Below are 26543 nucleotides of genomic sequence, written 5' to 3'. Positions count from 1 at the left end.
TTTGAGCTCTCAACTAGCACCATATCAATAAGTGAGTCCCAAAGCCTTACGTCTATTAAAAGGTAATCAGTCCTACTTGTGTGAAGAGGTTTATTAAAGGTACGGGCTTCCCTACTATCGGATTTTGTGCAACCATTAACAGCCCTAACATTCTCCTACTACTCTTTCAATTTCATGATCCATACCCGGCCACCTATAGTACTCCTTAACTATTCTCTTACTCTTCACAATTCCTAAATGACCTTCATGACAGAAGCACACAATGCGATTCCTTAACATACTAGGTGGGACAATTTTTGTATCTCTCATCAATAGGTTTCTAACTACTGATAATTCATTCCGAATTTTCCAAAATCAATGATATTTCTTTTCCTAAGAATCCTTCACCTGCCAGCCTTCTATTATCCATTGTATAATCAATTTCAACATTTCATCCTCTTTCATAGCATCACACCATTCTCTCTCACTTATTGCCAGGCCTCCCTTATATTCCGTCCAAGCTATACTAAATTAATATTCCTCATCATGGGACACTTCTCTCAGTGGTAATGGTAATCTACTTAGACAATCTGCCACTCTATTTTTAACTCCTGGGACATATTGCACTGTATAATTGTAATCAAACAATCTCATAGACAAGCGAGCTATTCTAGGAGTCGCCTTTAACAGTCCTTCAGTTGTAAGTAACTTTAACAAAGGTTTATGATTGCATCCGATTAAGACCTCAAAACCCCATTTATATTGTAAGAACATTTCCATACTCCATACCACCGCTGAAGTCTCCTTTTCTATAACTGAATAACGTTCCTCTGCTGGAGTCCATGTTCTGGAAGCATATGCTTCTCACTTTCATCCTTATCGATTTGAGTTAACACTGCTCCTAAGCCTTTACTCACATCTGTGGTCACAATGCATTCAAATTTTGGATCAAAACCTTGAAGTACCTCTGATCAATTTGAAAGAATTACATTTGTTCTGCAAATGTACTTCAAGGTTTTGATCCAAGTATAGTTTGATCAATTTGCAAAATGACATTTGTTCTGCAAACTATAATTGTAATTTGTCTTCCCATTTAAATTCAAAACTGTTCTTCAAACGTTGCCTTAAATTTTAGAAGTCTTTTCAGCAAAGTTCCTTACAAACTTCAAATAAAATTCAACTTATCCTAAAAAAAAAACAAGGATCTTAGTTCCTCTTTATTAGTTGGCATTGGTGTGTCTTTAATAGCCTCCACCAATTCCTTTTTTGGTTTCACACCATCCTTCGTGATTGTATGACCAAGATAATTCAATGACTACTGCAAATTTACATTTTGGGGCTTCAACAGCTAACCCACATTCCTCCAGTTTTCCAAAAACGTTCCTCACTCTCTCTCATTATGCTCCTGTTTAATTGCTCCCATGATAAAAAAATTGTCTTGAAAAACAGTGTTCCTTTGCTTTTGTTGAACAACTGGAACATGAATTTTCCAAAGACTGCTGCCCAGAGGCTAGTCCAAATGGCATTCTAACAAAGTGTAAACATTCCATGGGTGTCATAAACGCAGTGAAATTCTTTCTGTCCTGATGTAAAGGGATCTGATGGTATGCAGAGGAAATATCTATTGATGTAAACCACTGCATACCTTTGGTCAATGACAACATTTCATTTATTTTAGGAAGAGGAAACCTCTCCACAACAATGTTTCTATTCAACTCTCTCAAATCAACACATAGACGTATTTTGCCATTAGGTCATCACGCTACCACTAATGGCGCAATCCATTCCGTATCATCAACTTGCTCAATAATACCGGCATTCAAACGTTTTTCTATTTCGCCTTCTACTTCATCTCTTACAGTCACAGGTAAGTCCCTAATTTTGTGAAATTTTTTGTTTGGCATCCTTCTTTACAATTATTTTATGGCAAAAAACCCTTATCTTGCCAATTTTTCTTGAAAATACTTGAGGAAACTCTGTCTTCATATGTTCTGCCATATCCCCACCTAATTCCTCATTCATTACTAATACTTGTTTCCTGCTGTTAGGATTCAATATTCTATCCAATTCATTTTAGTCCTTCCACCCCAAAACACATGAACCTTCCTTGGCCACCTACAAGTTTCTAATGGCTTTCCTATTTTTATATTCAAATGTTAGTACTCTGTTCCCCAACATAGGAATCTGTTCTCCTGTGAAACTTTCTGGAAAAATATCAGGAGGAACTAGATCACTTCCCAATTTTCCCTCCGTCTACTGCCAAACACGTTCATTCACAATAGTAAATGGGGGCCCTGAATCTGCAACAATCAGTATTTCTATCCCACCTAACTTAATTTCACATACTGGTTTATTTCTTGTATCTCTAGAAAGTACACATTCAGGATTTCCATTCTCTTCACCAATAACACAAAGTACACCATCCCTGACATCACCACTCTTCTCATCTTCTGAACTGCTAGAATTCTCTTCCAGTGACTTCCCATTGGATTCTTTAATGCATTTGATTCTGTTATTGTTGCTATGCCTTTTACACACTCTTGCAAAATGGCCTTTAATATCACATGCTGCGCATTTTTGGTTGATTGCTAGGCAGGTTTTACTGTAGGCGAGCTGATTTAAGCTGCCACAATGATAACACTTCCTCCCCTCTGAGATATGGTTACCATAATTCTTCTGTTTCTCTTACGCCATTTTATCTGTACCACTTACTGTACTACTTTTTCTTTGAATTTTTCTTTTAGAACTCTATTAACCATTTCACTACTCTCTAATGGCTGTTGCGAGTTAGCTTTAAATCAAATCAAATCAAATCATTAGCATTTATAAAGCGCGCTACTCACCCGTGCGGGTCTCAAGGCGCTAGGGACAAAGGGGGTGGTTATCGCTGCTCGAACAGCCAGGTCTTTAGGAGTCTCCGGAAAGCGGAGTGGTCCTGGGTGGTCCTGAGGCTGGTGGGGAGGGAGTTCCAGGTCTTGGCCGCCAGGAAGGAGAAAGATCTCCCACCCGCCGTGGAGCGTCGGATGCGAGGGACGGCGGTGAGTGCGAGGCCAGAGGAGCGGAGGGGGCGGAGGGGGCGGGTGGGGACGTAGAAGTTGAGGCGTCTGTTGAGGTATTCCGGTCCCTTGTCGTGGAGGGCTTTGTGTGCGTGGGTGAGAAGTCGGAAGGTGATCCTTTTGCTGACTGGGAGCCAATGCAGGTGTCTCAGGTGTGCAGAGATGTGGCTGTTGCGGGGTACGTCGAGGATGAGGCGGGCTGAGGCGTTTTGAATGCGTTGCAGGCGATTTTGGAGTTTGGCGGTGGTCCCAGCGTAGAGGGTGTTGCCGTAGTCCAGGCGGCTCGTGACGAGGGCGTGAGTCACGGTTTTTCTGGTGTCGGCGGGGATCCAGCGGAAGATCTTGCGGAGCATGCGGAGGGTGAGGAAGCAGGCGGAGGACACGGCGTTGACTTGCTTGGTCATGGTGAGAAGGGGGTCCAAGATGAAGCCGAGGTTGCGGGCGTGGTCTGCGGGGGTCGGTGCGGTGCCGAGGGCCGTGGGCCACCAGGAGTCGTCCCAGGCGGACGGGGTGTTGCCGATTATGAGGACTTCAGTTTTTTCAGAGTTCAGCTTTAGGCGGCTGAGCCTCATCCAATCTGCGACGTCCTTCATACCCTCTTGTAGGGTGGTCTTGGCGCTGGCGGGGTCCTTGGTGAGGGCCCACATTTTACTACATTTATTTTAGATTTCTGCCCTGCGAACAATCAAAATGACTTCATTCAATTGTGATTCTCCATGAGGCCATAGTCTTTCTTGAATCATGTGGTTATTCACGTGCATCGGCTCCTCACCAATTCCTTGTACTGATCACTCCACACGTGTTGAAGATAAATCCAGCATTTATTGAGTCCAGGGTAATTACATTAGGAATTGCTCCCAACAATGGCCCATCTCCTTCTCTGCCCAACATTCTGTCCACAACTATTGTATACACATTCTACCCAGTACATTCTTTGTAGAATTGTGCTGAAAAGATTACCTCAGCACAGTCATCCCTGCCTCCTTGATAGGGAAACATGTTTATTGTATACCTTACAAAGACTATCACATAAATTTAATGACCCTAAGTTGTACATTGTAAAAGTGAAAATGTTTTATTCAACTGGAATCTAAACCATTAAAAAAACAACCCCACAAGCTACTTCCACTTCAGATTATCAGGCAATTTGTGAACCCAGAATCAGTCTGGAATATCGTGTTATCTGTAGATCTATGAAATGGCTTTGCTAACTTTTTCATAATAAACTACTTGGAACATATGGGAAAGCAACAGTCAGTCCTATACAGTTCTGATGAAATAAAGTAACATGCAGTCCTCTCCTCACAATACTATCTACAGGGTGAATAACATTTATCTCTATAGAATTAATTAATTTTAAATTCTCCATTAGGTTCTGATATACCCTTCTTCACTATTTTAAAACCTTCTTTTAATCCCATTATCTTCCAGATGCCTTCATAAATGTCCCTGTAAATATCTATTTTGATCCCTGTATATATCTATTCAAAATGTCTCCACCATATCGGCAGGTCATGTACAAGCCGAGAAGACAGACTCATAAAATTGCAGGAATGTATAGTCCAATCAAGAAACTACCTTATGGGCAGACTGGGAACAGACCTACTTGAAATATCCCATCACTTGCTGCAGTTTCTGGTTTAGATGAAGATCTCAAAACTTTTTCTTCATATAGTACTCTGTAATACTAGTCATAATTGACTGCTTCCTAAGATTGTAATGATGCCAATCCGTGACACAATACCACACATATTCTCTTCCTTTCTGAATGGAAATTCCACTGGAAGGAGACCATGTGCTCGCTTAGGAGTACTTTAGGTGTACTTCGGAGGCCATGTTTGCCACTCAGTCACAGTCCATTGGCGTAATACGTCAGGACCTAATTTTAATAGGCGGTAAAAAGATGAATGGGAATGGGCAGAGGAGAGGCAAATGGCTATTGTAATTACAGACCAGAAACTGGTGGATGACCTCAGATTGGAGGCAATTTGTAGACAGACTGCCAGGCACCAGAGGCGATCAGGAGATGCCAGTAATGAAGAAGTTTACATTGGGAACTATATTCTGGGAGGCGACGGATGCCCCCACTGCCTAATGGGTCCTGTGTCTGCATGTCTCTTTTATATGGATATTTTGTTTCTCCATCAATGGTATTCTGATAGTATATAAAGATATCTACTCAATACTTGTATTTTTTCCATTCTAGAACATCCAATAAAAATATTTTAAAAAGCAGGGTGTAACGCCTTCACTTTCTCATATTCATAGAACTATCGAAGACTCAATGGCCAAGCAAAATAACTCCATGTCTTAGTGGCAAGCAGCTGACATCCATGTTCATTTTAGAGTAAAAACATTCCAATGCTGTTAAAATCTAGAAACATGTTGTTTTATCTCTTTACCTTTTTATGTTAAGTCTAGCAGGCCACTTCCCAGCCACCTCCATGCCCTTTGTGAGGATGAGTGATGAAGGAAAGAAGGGTAGTTAATTAATAAGGATGGTGTCCCATCGCAATCCAGTGAGCTGGTCAAAGGAATAACTATCCTAGTCGAGGCATGTCTAAAGAAGAAGTTGATATATGTTGGAAATAAGTTTGGAGATGAAAGTAAATAATCCAATAATCTATGACCTTGGAATATAACTGGATGAAGGGATCACCAGCTTTAGGTAGCTGATGGTGAAGGGTCTGGCTTATACTTCAGATGTGTTTGAGGACATAGGGTGGTTATTTCATAGGAATTCCATAAGGGAGGCAGAAAAGATGTCTGTTATTCTCTTCTGAACCCTCAGGGCCTTTTTCCTATAGTTTTAGGCTTAGCATAAGGGAGTTCGCTCAAGTTGTACTTTTTGGAATGTAGTGGTTTTTTTTTTTGTTTTTTTCCTTTTTTTTTCCCTTAGGTGCTTGTATTTCAAAGAAGGCTGATGTATGCAGGCTGTAAGATGGGCTGGTACGTGTGGGTCGGAGCCTGGGATGTGACCATGTAGTGGTTTATGTATTAGTAAATAACAGGGCTACCCTTTGGCGGTCATTTAATGAAAGTTTACTAAGTTGAGCTTGGTGTGACGGTTAATGTGATCTGTTACCGAGAAAAGTATGGCACTTCTACAGAATGGGTTGTTCTGTATATTTTTATTCAGGTTTAAAACAGAAAAAATATAAACAAGGATATCAGTTGTACAAAAGCACATTAAAACATTGGCAAAAGAGGGCAATGAGCTCATTCACTTTCTGAACTGCAGATGATTATTTCAGAGGGGGCTGAAGCATCCCGCACCTCAACATCCAGCACCTATGCTCGAAGTGGTAGGTAGTGTACATATTTGAACATGTGGGGCATACATGAAGTTTCAAGTCTGTTGTCGGTTTGGTTTTCTGATTAGTTTCCAGTTTGATTTTCAGGTTAATTTAAATTTTGTTTAATTGCTCACCTTTTTGTCCTCTTGCCTACACTCCACTGACGCCCTCTTAAGTAGGGACTGGTAAGCTCATGTGGCCTCTCTATCCCCAGCTCCAACTGCAGGCAGTGGTCCTCCCAGCAAGTTGTCTGATGTACATCGCTGAAGCTCGCTGGTTAGCAGTCTTTTATATACAGGACATGTCACAATGGAGAATCTTTCACATATCATTATTACATCACCATTCTGTGGGTGATAATGTGTTTCCAAGCTAAACAAGCATTTGCAATGCAACAGGTCACACACTTTCTTAAGTTAGAGCTATTGGCATTGTAAATTCCTAACTGACATTTCTTGCCACATAAATTTTTCAACCCTGCCTCATAATGTCGTCTTTTCCTGCCATATAATTCCAGTGGCCTGGCATTTAACTAAAACACTTCCATTTACCTTCATCCTCTCTCTTAAAATATATTCAATTTATCATATAAACATTTATCAGAAATAAACTTTTGCATTAGAGTGTAATGCTCAAAAATATCATTTGGGACGGATTGAAGGGTGAAAGGAAAGAGGGAGTCAGGAGTAAAGATGGAGAGGACAAGTGGTGTAGTAAAGGTGTCATTGGCCCTGGAGTAAGAAAGGAAGATGGTTAACTGCAATTTTGGTAGGAAAATACAGCAGTAATTAGAGTTGAGTGAGGTCCATAGGTCTCTGGGCTCTGGTGCCACTGCACCTGTTGCTCCATTGACACCTAAGCCTCAGGAGAGAAAGTGGATGAGCTAGAAAAAGAGAAGCAAAAGGAATACAACAGGCAAAAATAAGAAAGAAGGGTTTGCAAAGAAATAAGAGAACGAGAAAATTAAAACACAACTAAGCGAAACAGAGCAAACGTGTGAGACAAAAGAAAAAAGGGAAGGAAGCTAGCAAACGAAAGATAGAGGAAAAATAATAAAGTGTGAACAAGAGAAAAATGAACATTAGAGAAAAATAAGAGATGGTGATAGAAACAAGCAGCGAAAGAACATGGGTGTGTATGTACTGACCTATCTTCCCCAGACAAAGAATGGGAAAACCACTTTTCTGGCACTGTTTTTGCTGGTGTTAGGACTCTGCACACTTTACCGCTGCTAATCAGTGCTAAAGTGCATATGCTGTCTCCCTTAAACATGATAACATTGGTTAATTCCCAATCTGCATATTTGATTCATTTGTAAGTCCCTAGTAAAGTGCACTGCATGTGCACAGGGCCTGTAAAACAAATGCTTTTAGTGGGCCTGCAGCACTGATTGTGCCACCCACATAAGTAGCCCCTTAGCCATGTCTCAGGCCTGCCATTGCAAGGCCTGTGTGTGCAGTTTCACTGCCACTTCGACTTGGCATTTAAAAGTACTTGCCAAGCCTCAAACTCCCCTTTTTCTACACATAAGTCACCCCTAAGATAGGCTGTAGGTAACCTATAGGGCAGGGTGCTATGTAGGTAAAAGGGAGGACATGTACATGTGTATTTTATATGTCCTGGTGGTGGAACACTTCTAAAATTCGTTTTCCACTACTGTGAGGCCTGCTCCTTTCATAGGATAACATTAGGGCTACCCTCATATACTGCTTGAGTGGTAGATTCTGATGAGAATGGTAATAGAAAATCCTGCTTATTGGTGAGGTTGGATTTTATATTACTATTTTAGAAATGCCACTTTTAGAAATTGAGCATTTTTCTGCACTTAAAATCCATCTGTGCCTAACAGCTTGTCTCAAATCCACATCTGGGCTGGTTGAAAGCTTCCTTGTGCATTTCACCCAGACAACCAACACCGGCTACTCAGTTACACCTGCACACTGAATGGGTCTTCCTGGGCTGGGAGGGTGGAGGGATCTGACACTTCCATTTGAAAGGCTAGTGGCCTACCCTCACACAATGGGCTGCCAAACCCACTACTGGGACCCTGGCAGACAAACCTGTACTGAAAGGGGACCTTGTGCACTTCACAACCACTCTTTGAAGTCTTCCCCCACTTCAAAGGCATTTTTAGGTATATATACTGGGTCCCTGACCCCACCAAATTAGACACTTCTGGACCAGATCCTGCAACCTGTCAAGTGGCTGCCCAAAGGACTCACCCGGACTGCTTTGCTGTGAAGGACTGCTGCCTTGCTGTTGCCCTGCTACCTTGCTGGCCTCCAACTTTGCTGAGAAGTGCTCTCCAGGGGCTTGGATTGAGCTTGCCTCCTGGTTCTGAAGTCTCAGGGCCAAAAAGACTTCCTCTCTTCAAGGAAACTCCTTGTGCACCAGAAATGATGCACAGCCTTCCCTGCGACGAGAAAATCGCTGCATTGCCGAACCGGAACGATGCAGCCTGACTTCCCGAGTGGAGATTGATGCAGCACCTGCGCCCCCTACTTCGATGCACAGCCATACCGGATTGACGGACAGCTGAGCTGGAACGACGCAGCCTGAGTGAAGAATTGACACAGCGCCTGCTGTGCGTCAGACTCTGACGCATCGGCCACCAGATCCATGCAGCGCCCGTGATTTTATCTCACACGCCCAGGATTTACATGCATCGTCCCTGGGCATCAAAAGAACCCCGCATCGCAGTGAGGATCCAAGATGTGCATCAGAAATCAACGCAAAGCCCATGCAGTGTGGGAAGAAACAACGCATCGTCTGTGCAGCGTCAGAAAATCCGACGCACACCTTCCTTTTTCTACTCCTCTCCTCCTCTGCGGTCTCCATGTGTGTAATTTTGACGCAAACCAGGTACTTTGTGCACGTGAGACAATTGTTGATTTTTAAAGACTTGTGACTCTTCTTAGCATTGCAAAAGTGATATTTCAACTTGTGCTTATCGAATCTTGATCGTTTTGACCTTAATTTAATCAGATAAAACTTGTATATTTTTATAAACCTGTGTGGTGTATTTTTGAGGTGTTTTTCACTGTGTTATTGCATGGTTTATTGCACAAATACTTTACACATTGCCTTCTAAGTGAAGCCTGACTGCTCAGTGCCAAGCTACCAGAGGGTGGGCACAGGATAATTTTGATTGTGTGTGACTTACCCTGAGGATTGTGGACCCTACGTGGGCAAGGGTGTTTACCTCTGCCAACTAGAGACACCATTTCTAACAGTTACTATAACATTTCAGCAGCCAGTACTAATTCCGCTGGCAGAGCGGCAGAATATACAGGGAGTGCAGAATTATTAGGCAAGTTGTATTTTTGAGGATTAATTTTATTATTGAACAACAACCATGTTCTCAATGAACCCAAAAAACTCATTAATATCAAAGCTGAATATTTTTGGAAGTAGTTTTTAGTTTGTTTTTAGTTTTAGCTATGTTAGGGGGATATCTGTGTGTGCAGGTGACTATCACTGTGCATAATTATTAGGCAACTTAACAAAAAAATATATATACCCATTTCAATTATTTATTATTACCAGTGAAACCAATATAACATCTCAACATTCACAAATATACATTTCTGACATTCAAAAACAAAACAAAAACAAATCAGTGACCAATATAGCCACCTTTCTTTGCAAGGACACTCAAAAGCCTGCCATCCATGGATTCTGTCAGTGTTTTGATCTGTTCACCATCAACATTGCGTGCAGCAGCAACCACAGCCTCCCAGACACTGTTCAGAGAGGTGTACTGTTTTCCCTCCTTGTAAATCTCACATTTGATGATGGACCACAGGTTCTCAATGGGGTTCAGATCAGGTGAACAAGGAGGCCATGTCATTAGATTTCCTTCTTTTATACCCTTTCTTGCCAGCCACGCTGTGGAGTACTTGGACGCGTGTGATGGAGCATTGTCCTGCATGAAAATCATGTTTTTCTTGAAGGATGCAGACTTCTTCCTGTACCACTGCTTGAAGAAGGTGTCTTCCAGGAACTGGCAGTAGGACTGGGAGTTGAGCTTGACTCCATCCTCAACCCGAAAAGGCCCCACAAGCTCATCTTTGATGATACCAGCCCAAACCAGTACTCCACCTCCACCTTGCTGGCGTCTGAGTCGGACTGGAGCTCTCTGCCCTTTACCAATCCAGCCACGGGCCCATCCATCTGGCCCATCAAGACTCACTCATTTCATCAGTCCATAAAACCTTAGAAAAATCAGTCTTGAGATATTTCTTGGCCCAGTCTTGACGTTTCTGCTTGTGTGTCTTGTTCAGTGGTGGTCGTCTTTCAGCCTTTCTTACCTTGGCCATGTCTCTGAGTATTGCACACCTTGTGCTTTTGGGCACTCCAGTGATGTTGCAGCTCTGAAATATGGCCAAACTGGTGGCAAGTGGCATCGTGGCAGCTGCACGCTTGACTTTTCTCAGTTCATGGGCAGTTATTTTGCGCCTTGGTTTTTCCACACGCTTCTTGCGACCCTGTTGACTATTTTGAATGAAACGCTTGATTGTTCGATGATCACGCTTCAGAAGCTTTGCAATTTTAAGAGTGCTGCATCCCTCTGCAAGATATCTCACTATTTTTGACTTTTCTGAGCCTGTCAAGTCCTTCTTTTGACCCATTTTGCCAAAGGAAAGGAAGTTGCCTAATAATTATGCACACCTGATATAGGGTGTTGATGTCATTAGACCACACCCCTTCTCATTACAGAGATGCACATCACCTAATATGCTTAATTGGTAGTAGGCTTTCGAGCCTATACAGCTTGGAGTAAGACAACATGCATAACGATGATGATGTGGTCAAAATACTAATTTGCCTAATAATTCTGCACTCCCTGTAGTAAGTAAATCCACGTTATCAGAGTAACACGGAATTACTAAATGTCTCAAAATCCACCAGCTGAATTAATATTTCTGCCCTCCCCTAGTAAAAATGCAAAGGGTGTTTAGAGCATTTACTTTATATCATGTTCTCCAGCATGTAGACTTTTGTAGGTTGACTTTTTAATCAGGGTAAAGAACATTTTCAGCACAGTGTCCTTGAGATTCAGCCTCCTTGTGACAACTGCTTATTACTGTTTGTGTAATTCTTACAAAGGATGCTTGTGACTTTGAGGTCTCTGAGTGTTTGTAGCTCTTCCCAGTAGCTGTATTCCCGTGGGCCATGTTTCGAGCCAGTGGTATATATGTGCACTGTATCAAGTGCATCCCTTTTACAGCTTTGCATGAAGTGCTGCTTCATCCACACTTTACTGCTTGGCCTGAGAGTGTGTTCTGTGACGAGACACTGCTAAAGCAGTGAGTGCTGCTATTTGAATTTAACTTCCCCAGCTAAACGCATGTTTCAAGTGGGGTAAATTGTAATGAAAATGCTCACTTCTACCCAATTGAAAAAACTCACAGGGCTGAGCATGGACGTCAGTTCACCAAAATGCCAGGGGTAGCAGAAGTGCCATCCTGTGCCCTTTGACCTCCACCTTCACTCACAGACACATACTTACACATGCATGCAGTTCACACACACACACACACACACACACACACACACACACACACGTACATCATACATTTAAAAACATTTTTACTTTCCTCAAATGCCATGGAAGGGCATATTCAAGCTAATTGTCGCTGATTTGTTACATTGATAGTGAATATTATGTTATAGTTCCCTATTAGTGTAATATAAATTGACAGAAAACAAAGAACGGAGTCCCAACTGACGTCCAGAAGGACGAGCTGCCCCTGTGTTCCAGGCACTGACTGTGCCACCTCTGAGGCCAGGGGTCGCAAAGGGCAAGTCCGGGGTCGCAGCTGTAACCCCTGGTGACCTCTTTGACTTCCATGGCTATAAGCCTGTCAATACACCTAAGCACCAGTTGTACCTGCTTGCACAAGCAATTTCATGATTTGGTCTTATGCCACACCACTTTCAATGTTCACCAGCCACCCCTGGGATTTAGACATTTCTTTTGTTGCGGCAGAACGCTGTAGATTTTCTTGATTCAAGCAAGGGAAAACTATTACATCTTTAAGCAATACACTGCAGCTCTAAGAAGAATGTGAGTACTTGCATTTTTCTAGATATATACAGTCACCCCTCCTTAGACATGCCTTCTTTAGTGAAAGGTGAGAGTTTTTGTGTAATAAGAAGAAATTTTAATCAGAAACCTTGACGTCAATTTATATCGCTTCAGAAGTTTGGATGATTGTATGCTGAAAGATTTGACTTCCTTTAATTCTACGATCCTATACACGAGAATTGCAGGCTACAATGGTAGTAACATTATCAGCCCTAAAGGTAAAATATAATTTTGACAGTTTGAGTGCCGCTCCAACACTGACACAGGGCTGTTTTCAGCAATTTGAGGCCGCCAGTAGTGGGAATCATATGAAAGAGACAGTCATGATTATTTAAGCATATCACTCTATTACATCCATTTTAACTATTCATTTGTAAAATAGGTTAACCATTTTTTTCTGATAATGCAAGAAGTTACACTCTGGTTTGTCATCAAATCTGAGAATATGGTACATGTCAGGAAAAACATCTGGTGTTCAGCACCATATTTTTTATTTAAAAAAGTAACGCTAGTGTCCAGACATTCGGAATATACAAAATAGCCTAAGGTACTAATAATGCTTTTCCCAATATTGTTTTGCTTCTACACAGATTATGGGTTGAACCTTCTGGAAAAAAAAAAGGGGGCCCTTTTCTGAAATCGGGATCTTCCAGCCTTCAGGGAAATAACAGTTTTTGACATGCAGAGATGGTGGTGTTGCAGTTCCGAAGAATATGCATTTTATACAAGCTAAATAACTTTTTAGGTCTCGTCTGCTGACAGCTAATGCGTTGTTGCAGTGAGACCTATTGTTTATAGTAAGGGGCTTGGAGTTAGCTCAAAGGTTACCACTCGTTGACTTGATTGTCGTTCTTATTTGCTACCTCCCAATTGTCAGGCGCCTGCCAATGCGACTTCCCGTATTTTAGTTTGGAACATACACCAAGTACTGATTGATTTAGTTTTGATTACTGTTCTCACTCTGTACTGTTTGTAAAACTGTCATAAATAATCGGTTGAGCTCTACCCTCCCTTTCCTCTGCACCGCCAAAATCCTCACTCTAAATATGTACATATAAGTTTCTTAGGGCATGGTCTTTCAGTCATTACTCACCTTACATCAAACCACAAAACTATAAACTATTACTACCCAAATTGTTCCTCAATTACGTTATCAAGCCCACTTTGTTTAATATCTCAGTGTGTTTTGTTTGTTTTTGTTTACCTTCATGACGTACAGGAATACATTTTCAATGGTGGTTGGTAGGATAAGCGCAGGAAATTCACGCCCGATTTGTTAATTGTGCTTGATGATATTCCAATGACAAGTAGAACTAATTTATTGTATGCTGCATGCTGTTGTAGACTCACTTCGATGGACAACAAACATTGAGCAGGGTATGCTACTGGCTTGCCTTGTGATTAAAGTTTGATGGCATGGGTGTGACCGATACACCTCTTCTGCATGCTTGCTTCACTTTTGGCGTGGCTTGGTTCCATTATTCATTTAGATTTCCATAATTCATTTTCGTGCACGATTTGTGATCTCTCTTGTGCACGTTGCTAGGCTCTATGAATGATTTGCTAGGTGAATGATTGCTAGGCGGTATGAATTGATTTCCGCATACTCTACTCCTGATCATTTTTGTGTCTGTCGTGTTTTTTTTTCATTTTTTTTTTTTTTTTTTTCGCTTCTCTCTTTTCTAGCTAAGACTGGCTTGTATACATTGTAATTTTCTCTCACCCAAATTCCTCTACCTTGATGATGATCCTTTTGTTCCCTTTTAAGGATCGAAAGGTTGTTTACTTCAGTACCTAGACTCAAGTGTAAAATATTGTTATTACTGTACATATGAGCACTGGGACTTTGTAGGTAATGACTAACAATTTAGTCTATTTCGTCACACTTTTAAGCCTGAGCTTCTTTAGTCAGAATTGACTGTTTTTTCTCTTTTTGCTGTTCCACACAATTATTGAATATCTATGCACAATAAATATATACGTATGTCTACTGCTCATAAATCGTAGGTTTGATTCTATTCCGGTGTATGTTGCGTTGCTCTTACGGTTTATTCGAGGACCCTTGTTCTTTTAGAAATGCATGTAATCCTGCTCCCTCTAGGCCAGGTGCCTCCAACCAGTCAATTGGGAGCTTACAGTTTTGTAAATCAGCACAGGGGCATTTCTCCTTTTAACATTTAGGTAAATCTGTGGTTACTATACATTATTATCACCAGTCTGTAGATAGCGGGGGCCTGATAATGAGCAGTGCTGGAGTTAGATTTATGACCCATGGTGAGGTACAGAGGTGTATAAATGAAGTACTAAGCTATCTAACTCTTAAGTCCTTCATAACTCAGTATTGGAGGTGAGAACAAAATGTTTATCAATACTTTTAAATCACAGAAAATGAAAATGAAAAGTTACCTTAATGATTAAGTTAACTTTTGAATTTCATTTTCTCAATCTTTTTTCAGTGTTTCATTTACAAACACCAGGCCTCTTGCTCACAGTCGCGAGTAGAACTCCATGCCATAGCTGTAACTGAAATATACAGTGTTTGTTTAAATGGGAGAAATTTAAAGCGCAGAAACATGATCTGTGTTATGAACTGTTTTCACTTTATATTTCTCCCATTTAAAAAAAATATAAAAAATAATTGTAGGTTTGTGTTTTACGTGTAACACGACAGTTTATATATCATTCTTTTGAATTGTGCAATCTCAAACATATTTTTTAACCAAGTTTGGACAGTTGGCAAAGCATTTGATTTCCAGAAACATAATATGTTAATTTTAGCTATGCCGATCGCTGTAGACAGCCATCTAAACACCTGTGAAGAGAGCTTACCTAGACCATGAGTATCATGTAGTAAAAATAAGCGAGGTGACTGAGATGTAATATTGGGGACATTTTTTCTCAGGTATTGTAATATTTGTATCCAAAATTGTTGTATTTCAGTACATTCCCATAAGAGATGTACGATATCGCAGTTGGGTTGGCAACATCTCCAGCAATCAGAGTTATTACTGAGTTTGGCAGAGCATAATTTAGAAGGTGACCAATGAGATCAATGTAGAATTTTGAAGTAATTAAATTTCAACCTTGTATCACGAAGGCCCTGATTGTAAATTTCCAGTACTTTAGACTATTCTTTGTCTGAGTAATATTAAGTCTTGTAGACCACCATAATTTTACATTTCTAGATGTATCATCTGAAAAAGATTTATCAATTAATAATGAATTTAAGCCTGATACCATGCCTTTGAAGTTTTTCCACATGTAAATATAACGAGCAATGGATGAGTGTATCATAGAATCTATAGTTGGATTTGTTATAGGGTTAAGAATTGTTATTAATAATACATTATTAAATTGTGATTGCAGGAGTTTATACGTATCTTTTAGTTGTGAGAATGGCTTCAAGGAGTTATTCTGTGTGTATATGTCTGATAGATTATTAATTTTATGATTTTTCCAGACACACCAATTAAGTTCTTTACCTTTGTATATAATTGCTTAGTTATTCCATATTGGAGCATTTAAATGTATATGAATATTACAGTTTATAATTGTATGTGCTTTTTGCCCAGCCACTTGGGAGGAGTATATGATTGGATTGGAGAGTTGTGAGAATTTTGGACATTTAGTGTAATAGCCATGGGGGTAGTGGTTTTCAATAGGAATTGTTCCAATTTCACCCATATGGGTGGGTTTTCGTTCTTGGATATCATATAAGTTGTGTGTGATAGTTGTTGTGCTATCCAATAGTTTTCTAAGTGTGGAAGTCTAAGGCCTCCTTTTAAAGAGGATGAATGCAATTTTGAACCACTTATACAAGGGTTTTTTTACTCCCCAAATAAACTGAGTTATCAAAGATGCTGTATTTTTTAAAACTTTAGAAGTAATAGGAAGTGATAACATACCAAAGACGTAATTACATTTTGGAATTGTATTCATTTTAATAATCTGTATTCTTCCCCATAGCGATAGATTCAATTGAGACCATCTAGTAAAATCTCTTTTAAGTCTAACTATTATGGGATTTAAATTATCCATCATAATATTCTTCAACCCTGTATTAAGTAGGATCCCAAGATATTTCAAATGTGGTGATTTCCATTTAAAAGAGAAATTGTTTAATACGGATGAAGTAGTATTGTTCTTTGGTAAAGCTTCACATTTAGACCAGTTAATCTTATAACCAGAAAATGTTGAGAATTGATTTAATAGATTAATCAGGTTTTTGACTGAGGAGTTAGATAATGTGAGTAGAATATCGTCTGCATAATAAAAAGCTTTAACCTCGCCTGTTGAAGTAGCAATACATTGTATGTTAGCATTTTGTCTAATTGCAATGGCTAAGGGTTCTAATGCAATAAGAAATAACAAAGGGGATAGTGGACATCCTTGTCGGGTCCCTCGTAGAATTTTAAAATAAGGAGATGTAAAACCATTACATGTGATCGCGGCTGTAGGAAGTTGATACATTCCCTTAGTTAATGTAATGAAATCAATACCAATACACATTCTATTCATAGTTCGAAATAAATATCCCCATTCTACTCTGTCAAATGCCTTTTCAGCATCTAAGGATCATACAATATTTTCTTCTATTTTATTACGTTGTTGCCATAATAAATGTAGAATTGTTCGAAGGTGATTTGAGGAGGATTGAGTTGGAACAAAACCTACTTGAGAGGGATGAATAAGTGTTGTGATGACTGAATTTAATCTTATCGCAAGTATTTTACCCAAAATTTTAATATCAGAGTTATTAAGGAAATAGATCTATAACTGGAACATTCCAATGGGTCTTTATCCGGTTTGAGAATTACAGTAATACATGCTCGCAGAAATTCTGGGGGAAAGTGACCCTTTTTTAAAGCTTCATTAAAGAAGGATTGTAACAATGGAATAATTTGGGCTTTTGTGATTTTGTAAAATTCAGTGGGAAAGCCGTCTTCTCCAGGGGCTTTACTTGTAGCTAAACAATCAATAGCTTTTGCAATCTCTTATGTTGATATAGGTCCCTCTAGTCTTAATTTTTGTGCTTGTTAATCTTGGGATCTTTAGGTTGGTGAAAAAATCATCTTCCTCCTTTGTATCTTCGCAGTTCAATGATGGCTAAAGTGTTTGATAATAAGTTTGGAATTGTGTAATAATGTCTGTTGGTAAAGTAAATAAGTAATTTGAAGAATTTTTAATAATAGGTATCGCTCTGGATGATTCCTGTTGGCGTAATTGATAAGCTAAAAGACGTCCCGCTTTCTCCCCTCTTTCATAGTGACGTTGTCAAATTAGGAATAAACATTTTTCGGCCTGAGAGGTATATAGATTATTGAGTCTGAGTTTAACTGATATCAGATTCTCAGGTGATTCAGATTTGTTATAATCTTTTGAAAGTGCTATAACCTCATTTTTCTAATGAATTCCTTCCATTATTCAATTTTCTTTTAGAAGATATGAATCTCTCATAATCATTCCTCTAATGACTGCTTTGCCTGCTCCCCATAATACACTAGCATCTGTAACTGAGTCTCTATTCTATACAAGGAATTGGTCAACATGTTGGCAGAGACTCAATTTAGCTTGAGGTGTCTTATACATAGAGGGATTGAATCTTCAATTAGCTTTGGGAGATTGTGTTAATCCAATATTAATATGTAAGTTTATTAAATCATGATCTGAGAGGCTATAAGGAACAATTCCTGCAGATGTTATTGATTGTATCATTGCGGATAAGGTTAAAAAATTATCTATTCTGGAGCGAATTGAGTGTGCACAAGATGTAAAGGTATAATCTCTGTCATCTGGGTGTAAAAGACGCCATGGTTCTTTTAATGCTAAATCATCTATAAGATCTTTCAATATATATCTATCATTTGAATGATGAGTATCTGGTTTGTCAGATTTATTAATGAATGGGTCCATAGTAACATTCCAATCTCCTCCAATCAATACTTTTGTAGACCCAAAGGAAGATAATAATCTACTAGTCTTTGAAATGAATATTGTTTTGGAATCATTGGGTGCATATATCGTGCCTATAATCATAAAAGAATTTCTAATACAAATTTTAACAAATGCATATCTGCCTTCATCATCTAACCATGTTTGAATAATTTTGTATGGTAAATTTTTATGAAAAAGAATAGCTACTCCACATTTCCGAATAGGTGTGTCATCGTTATTAGAATTACTTTGCGTTATGCTAGCATGTATAACTTGACCAACCTAGTCTCTTTTCAATTTTTCACTTTCTGATTCATTAAGATGTGTTTCTTGTGCTAAAGCAATATCTGTTTTTTGTTGTCCAAGAAAATTAACTATCTTCTTTCTCTTGATAAAATGTGTCAAACCATTAACATTCAAAGAAATACCATTTAAAGGTTTTAACTTGTTAATGGACATGTGAAAACCAACAAAATAATATCAATCAAAATTCTAATAATAAAAAGAGAAGGAATATAAAAATATGAATAAGAGATGAATAATAAAGATGAGAATTGGAGAAAGAAGAAATATAAGAAATTATAAAGTTTCAAATATGTCAATAAGTAATTATATTATAGATGAGTTTTTAAATCAGTGTGACTTTTATATTAATTTAGTAAAAGGAAAGTATTACTTATTAAAATGATCAAATAAATTGTCCAACACGAGTGATAAGACAATTTTGTACACTTAACACCTAAACTTTTATCTGGGGATATAAGCCAGAGAGTCATGAAGAGGAGAATAGAGAAGGGGGAAAATAAAGCCATTTCAAATATATGATATGAAGTATCCTACATCATAAATAAATATGATCTTGTAATGAGATGTATTTTGAATAGAAAGTAGATAAAGCAATAATATTTCCGCTCTATTCAAGTTTTTAAAGGCGATCTAGATTTATCTCTCGGTTGATACTTTTTCCATGCTTTAAATTTACCACCATGTGTCCATTGTCGTTGAACAGTCTCCCATTCTCCTTGATCTATGTCCTCTGGAGTGGTGGGAGATGAGAATTCTTTAGTTGTTGAGGGTGAGGAAGTCTTATGCTCCATCTCGGAATCTTTGTCATCTAAGTCATTCAAAAAGGATTCCAAGTCGTGAGGATCTGAATATTCTTTGGTTTTCCCTTGAAAAGTCACAATCATAATAGCTGGATCCAAAAGACCATATTTTATATCTCTTTTCTTTAATCTGTTGCGTAGATTTAAGAATTGTTTCCTTTTGAGATTTGTAGGTGCTGAATAATCTGCTGTGATTATTACCTGAGATGTTTCATATGGACCATGATTTTTGGCAGCCATAATAATCTGACGGGCTTGTTGATGGCGTAAACAGCAAGCTAAAATATGTCTAGGTCTTGTGGATTGGATTATTCCACGTGAGCTCTCTGAAATTCTAATGGCACTGTAAAAGTAATGTTCGTCAGGGTTGGGAGAAAGTTAGTCAAAAAGTATAGAATATTGTCTTTCTCTGTTTGCTCTGGAAGACCTATAATTCTAAGGTTATTCCTTCTGCTCCGGTCCTCTAAATAGGTCATTTTTTGCTGAATATACCAAATATCTTGGCTAGTATCAGGTGTCTTATCTATGCGGATTTCAATATCTGTCAATCGATTGTCCATTAATTGCATACAAGATTGAAACTTGACCACTTCGTTCCTCAAGTCTTGAACTTCCATAGTATTAGTAGGCACTGTATTTTCCAAAGAAGCAATGGAAGATTTTATGGCTAATAGTTCTTTTAAGATAGTATCCATAGCTGTTGAAGGTGATTCAGTAGGGTCAGCCATTATGTGTTTGGTTTCAGTGATAACTGGTATGGATTGCAAGGCTGCACTATATGACAGTTGTCTTATAACTTTAGGATCTGACATAGTAGACTTCAATTATCTTCTAAGATTTTGTTTACAATAATTATTAAAGTTTGTATCTATCATTATAGAATCTTTGTTGCAAAGTCAATTGTAAATCTTTTTTAAATGAAGGAAAGATAAAATGTTTCAGGTTCCACATCCTTGTACAGATGTGTTGTTTACCTTATTCTTATTTAGTCAACTTCTTATTAGAGCGCTACTACTTTGACATATATATCATACTTATTCTTGTCTTTAGATACTACATTGCTCTTTGATGTTCAACAATCGAATTTTGAGGAAGTGTGACCTTATTTCTTGAAAAATGTTTGATGTCGGAAAAGTAACTTTTGGTTCGTTTCCCTGACTCCAATCCACTCGGCTTTAAGGGAGAGTCGTCAAATTCCACGGCATTTGGCTCCGTTCTCACCTACATCATTTTTAAAGTAGTTGCAAAACAAATGGATCGTTGATTATATATCCATTATTATCCGGTAGATTTCCGATGAATTATTATCTTTTTTTTTGAAGATTTTGTTGTCGAAGAATTAACTTTTGGTTCGATTTCCCCAGTTCCGTTCTACCCGTCTAAAAGGGAGTCGCCAAATTCCACTGCATTTATCTCCGCTCTCACTAATGTCATTTCTCAATGGATTGCAGAGCAAGTGGAACGTGGATTATAGGTCCAATACCATCCGTTAGGTTTCCGATGAAGTATTTTCTAGTTTTTTGAAGACTTTTCTGTTGTTGAAGTAACTTTTGGCTCGATTCCTCGTCTTCGTTTCATTTGGCTTTTAAGGGAGAGTCGTCAAATTCCACTGTGTTGGTTCACTTACATCGCTTCTAAAGGAGATGCAGAGCGAGTGGATTGCAGATTTTAAATCCAGTAGCATCCATTAGGTTTCCGATGAAGTATTTTCTAGTTTTTTGAAGACTTTGCTGTCATAGAAGTAACTTTTGGCTCGATTTCCCCATCTCCGTTCCATCCAGCTTTAAGGGAGCGTCGTCAAATTCCACAGCGTTTGGCTCTGCTCTCCCTTATATCATTTCTAAAGGAGTTGCAGAGCAAGTGGATCGTGGATTATAGGTACAGAAGTATCCGTTAGGTTTCTGATGAAGTACTTTCCTGTTTTTTTAAGGTTTTGATGTCGGAGAAGTAACTTTTGGCTCTATTTCCCATCTCCATTCTACCCAGCTCTAAGGAAGAGCTGCCATCTTCCACGGCGCTTGGCTCTGCCCCCTGATTTTGTGTTTCTTGACTTCCGGATCAGCGCGAGTCAGCTCTGAGCATGCTGCACACTGCAGCTGCTTTAGAGAGATGCACTGCACAGAGCTCAGGGAGCCACCGTCACTCACAGAAGACTGAGGGAGGGGGAGCCCTGCCACGCCCTGGCCTGCGGTTGTTGTGTCCATTATGCCCCATTCCAAATCCCACATCTTTCTGCAAGTCTGACACCAAATATTCTAATATTCTGTTCACCGGAGCTAAACTGGTAGACGGCCAGTTTTACCACCTTATTAATAGCATTCTTAGTTAATTAAGGTGGCTGTACAAGACTCTCGCTCTGGCCATAATCTGGGGAGTAGCTTCAAGGGGGTGTTTGGGGAGTTACCCCCCCCCCCCCCCAGATAAATCTATTTTCTTGAAGGTAGTTGGGTACAAGTATTTTCAGTCGGATTTCAACAGAATTCTTTACATACACTCAGACAATAAATGCACACACTCTGTTTGAAAGTCCTCAAATATTGGTTATTTTACACAATATTGTGTTTTCCCTCCTACTACTTATACCAAACCACATTCCTTTCTCTTTCCTCTGCCCTTTAAGCTACTCAGGTGTGCCCTGCTTGTCCTGTAATGTATTAAAACAATATATGCCAGCCTGATTGTTGGAAAATCCAAAGCCGTCACCACCCCAATCTTACATACCAGGCTACGCCCCTGACTATTATAACTGTTTACCACAAATTGAGCTCGTCTGCCCTCACTTCGATACCGCTTTTACTGATAGATTGATGCAATTTAGATAAACAAAACTGCCCTGTGTGATGGCATATTCCTATACCCCGTGGTTGATACACACTCCCCCACGTCCACCCTATCTGGTAGGCAGTGCTTAATTTGTAAATAAAAACGTGCAGGTGCCCAAAGCTCTCCTCTTAAACACATGGCTGCTGCAATTAAATGTGTGAACACAGAATACTGAGACAGGGTAATCCTGAAGCCATCTCGGGCCTCCTCAATCCCTATAAAGGCACTTGCTGCCCCTTCAGCTCACTCTAGCAGCTTTCTACTTTCTCCCTTTGTGACGCTTTTTAGTTTTTCCCTTCCTCCATCTTTCCAGTATGTGTCTTTTGCTTGCCGTAAATTCTTTAGGCAGAAGACTAAGCCCCGGCCCTCAAAAATAAGTGACGGTGCTCAGCACCGGAAACAACAAGCACAAATTAAGCACTGCTGGTAGGCCATGGAAACGGACAGTGTGCCAGGTTGCTGTTTAATTCATAATAGTGGGATAGTTACTGCCATAAAGGTTTAAAATGCATGTATCCCCTATAATATAATGCTTTGAACATTATGAATTCTGTCCTTGCATGCATTCACAGTTCAGTTAAAAAATGTTGGGACCCACTATCCCAAGCTGAACAAGCTCCTTATCATACTTTGCTGCAACGGCTTGTACTAAGATGAATGGCATCCCCTAGCTGTGACTTTGCACTCATTAGCTAACAACCCATTTGATTTTGTTGTGTCCTGGTAGAAATATGAATTCACTATTTTGCCACATAGAAGACATGTATGCATTTCCTTTTTGAGGGGTCACTGAGGAGGGGTGCCCATTGGTCTGTATTTTCTGGAAATACCCCTGTCGTAATCTGTTTTAGGCGACCCCTATGAACCTGCAGCTCCAGTCTATATTGAATATATGAAATCTGATCCATTTGTACTCCCTCCCACTGGCCATTAAAGTCTGATATTTGCCTCCCAAAATCCAGGCAGGCAATGTAACATTACAGCCGTAGTTGTAAATCTGCTCTGTCTTCTTTGGAGGTTTTTAAAGTTCTGCTCACAACTTGTTTCGGAACAGCAAGGGAAAAAGTGGAACTCCAAGAAGTTCTTGGAGAAGAATGATGGACTATAAAAAAAAAAAAAGAAAAGAAAGGCAGGTTTTAGGCCTGCAGTTTTAACCTTTTAGCTTGTCCACGTTCGATCAAATGAACTTCAATTTTCATTGAATGCAAGTTACATAGAGTGACCAGGTACCATAAGCTGTTGGTATATTGTTTGTGTTGGTGAGATGAGGCACTCCCTTCATTCAGATTTGTACAAGGCTTTAAAGTTCTTCTAGGAAAGAACATCCATCCAAGATGTCCGCCAGTGCACCCACAGATGGTTGTTATCCTGATCTTTGTGCTCCTTTGAATATTTGTAGCATATTGCTATTATGGCATTTCAGCAGTGGACTTGAGGCTACAAGTTGAAGATGTGTTATGCGAATGATAGTACTATGACATTGGTGTAACCAGAGGAGCCTTAAATTGTTTTCTTTGCCAGCACAAAAGAACTAAAAAAATGTGGTAATAGATGAGATTCATCTTGCTGTTAATAAACCTTTAGTCTGATGCTTTGCGTCTCCCACGATACCCTGCACCCCTAACCCCTCCAAGTATGCTGTTAAATGGCTGGTTTAAAAGGTAAAAATATTTTCTCCAGTTTGCCCGAAATCCCAGATGTCTTTCTGATTTTTTTTTTTTTTTTTGTGGTTGCTGTATCATACTTGTCCTACACCCATGCCAGCCATGCAGGGTTCCTGGTGTGTCTGTCTTTATTGGCGTTCCCTTTTATGACATCTGTTTTTACTCTTTGGGCAGTGTTAAGTTCAGGGGAGGGTGGTTGTACTCCCCACAGCCTTCTAAAGTAAGTATCTCATCCTAAGCAACACAGTTGGGGAAAATAAAGATTCCAAAAGATCTATGGGAGAGCGCTCTTATTGCCATAATTAAACTGAAACAAGGACCACCAGCACTCAACAACTTTTATCTTCTAATTCTAAGACCAGAAACAATGTACACAAAAGTGCCTTTAGGATATTTTGAGTACACATGTTGTTGTATTCCTGACTAATGCTGCCATACGTGAACATGTTGACTTTTATCTCCCCAGGTCTCCTTGATATTTCTGATCAGTGGTCTGGTGATCCTGGGTTATGCCTCATCGATCAGTAAGCAATCCACATATCAGGGTGTGGTGAAGGAGGTCTGTAGTCCGGCCCTGGGGAAGCTATGTGAAATCTGCTTTCTTTTGAACCTCTTCATGATCTCTGTGGCCTTCCTGAAGGTTATAGAAGATCAGCTGGATAAATGTAAGTGTGCATTTGCTTCAGTTCTTTCCAGAAATGTTGATACTTTCTGAACTGCCCACTAATCTCTACAGGTGGAGGGAGCACACAGCTGGCACATTAGCACCTGTCTTCCCAGGTGTAATATAGTGTATGCATTGCATTGTAGTGTTACTACTCACAAGCATAGTTGTTTCCTATCAAATGTTATCTGCCACTCAGACTAAATAGACAACTCACTGCTGATGAATGGCAACTACCATGTAACATGCTTAGAGAAGTTTTGCACATGCTGTGCTAATATTTGATGGTGAACAGCTTTACTTGTGGCTTTTCATCATCAACTGCAAATGTGGCTTTTGAAAGGGATTACACCTGTCTTGGGGTCAAGACCTCCAGGTTACAGGAGCGACTGTTGCTTTCTACACTTGACGGTTGTGTGCACTTTGAGGTGCTTTACCAGGATCCTTGTTGATGTCTTTTGGCGCTTCAGAGGTATAAGTTGCAAAGTGCAAGTACTAGAATGGAGAACTATGGAACTCCGTATGCTATTCGAGTTGTTAGAGAAAGATTTGCCTACTTTAATCTGTTGCTGCTGATTAATCATGTAGGATTCAAGCCACTTTATATGCTTATTTTTTATAGTAATGCACTGTCGTAAGGGGAGGATGCTTAATCAAGGCCTATGATTTGCAAAATACCAGTTTTCTGTGCTGCTTGCTGCTCTAAAACAAGAATGTCATCTGTAACTCTTTGCACTCATGGCAGAATGTTTGTAGTTTGTCAAAAAGGACCTGATGTCCACAGCTAACAAATGAGCTGTACCTTAAAATGTCCCATGCTGCACCGACCATGCACACTTGAGAATGAAAAACCGAATTAATAACAAGCCTTTTCAATACAACGGGTCTCGCATTTACTCGAGTTAGAGCTATTAGCGTTGTAAAGAAGAAAAACGCAGCTCAATCGCACTATGTAAAATGCAGCGCGATCGCGCTGTGTGGAAAGTAAACAGATAAAGTAGTCCGGACACCATGCTGAAAATATCGATCCTTGTATGTTTTTGGTACTTTACCGGTGCTGTGTAGGTGGGGTAGGTCGCTCCCCCTGCCGCTGCAGCTCCTCCAAGTTCCCGAGTTCCTGTGTTCCTGAGACCCACCTAACTGTAAGTACCCCCCTCCTCCCAGCCCCTCGCCCTGCCCCGCGCCACTCACCTTCTCTCCTGCTCCTGCTTCTTTTCCTCCTCTCTGTCTCTTCCTCCTCGCTCCCCCTCTGCAATCTTCTTCTGTGTTCTTCTGTTCTTCTCTTCTGTTCTTCTGTTCTTCTGTTCTTCCCTTCTGTTCTTCTGTGTTCTTCCGGTCTTCTGTGTTCTTCTTCTCGGTGCTTCTGTGTTCTTCTTCTCGGTTCTTCTGTGTTCTTCTGTGTTCTTCTGTGTTCTTCTGTGTTCTTCTGTGTTCTTCTGCTCTTACGATCTTCTGTTCTTCTTCTGTTCTTCTGTTCTTCTGTTCTTCTGTTCTTCTGTTCTTCTGTTCTTCTGTTCTTCTGTTCTCCTGTCTTCGGCTCTTCTACCTCCTCCGTCTTCTTCCCCCGAGCCTGCCCTCCTGCTCCTTCCTCATCCCCCTCCCTCACTCGCCTCCCCCTCTCTCACCCCTAGCTAACCCGTTCGCTATCTACCTCCCTCACTCCTCCTATCTTCCTATCTCTCTAGCTCCCTATCTCACTATCTAACTCCCCCACTCTCCACCTCCTCCTACCTACCTATCTGTCTATCTATCTATTTCCCTATCTATCGACTTCTCTATCTATTTTCTCTATCTATTTCTCTATCTCTCCCCCCTCCCGCCACCCCCTCTACTACCTATCTCCCTATCCTCTCACTCTACCTCTCTCCCTCACCCACCTCTACAACCCCCCCTCCCCTATCTTCACAACCCTACTCCTATCTCTCTCCCT

At 40.0% G+C, this 26543-nt stretch overlaps 1 protein-coding gene across 1 annotated transcript in view; it reads left to right on the top strand.

Moving 5' to 3' along the window:
• The window catches only part of SLC38A8 (solute carrier family 38 member 8), a 198005-nt gene that overhangs the window by 10929 nt on the left and 160533 nt on the right, over positions 1-26543 (top strand). The window contains exon 2 of the mRNA XM_069215726.1: positions 24416-24614. Within this exon, the coding sequence (XP_069071827.1) occupies positions 24416-24614 (199 nt within the window). The remainder of the gene's footprint in view (positions 1-24415; positions 24615-26543) is intronic.

The sequence above is a fragment of the Pleurodeles waltl genome, chromosome 12 (assembly GCF_031143425.1).
Source record: "Pleurodeles waltl isolate 20211129_DDA chromosome 12, aPleWal1.hap1.20221129, whole genome shotgun sequence".
NCBI lineage: Eukaryota > Metazoa > Chordata > Amphibia > Caudata > Salamandridae > Pleurodeles > Pleurodeles waltl.
Note: the sequence above shows the minus strand (reverse complement) of the source record. Positions and strands in the feature narration are given on the sequence as shown.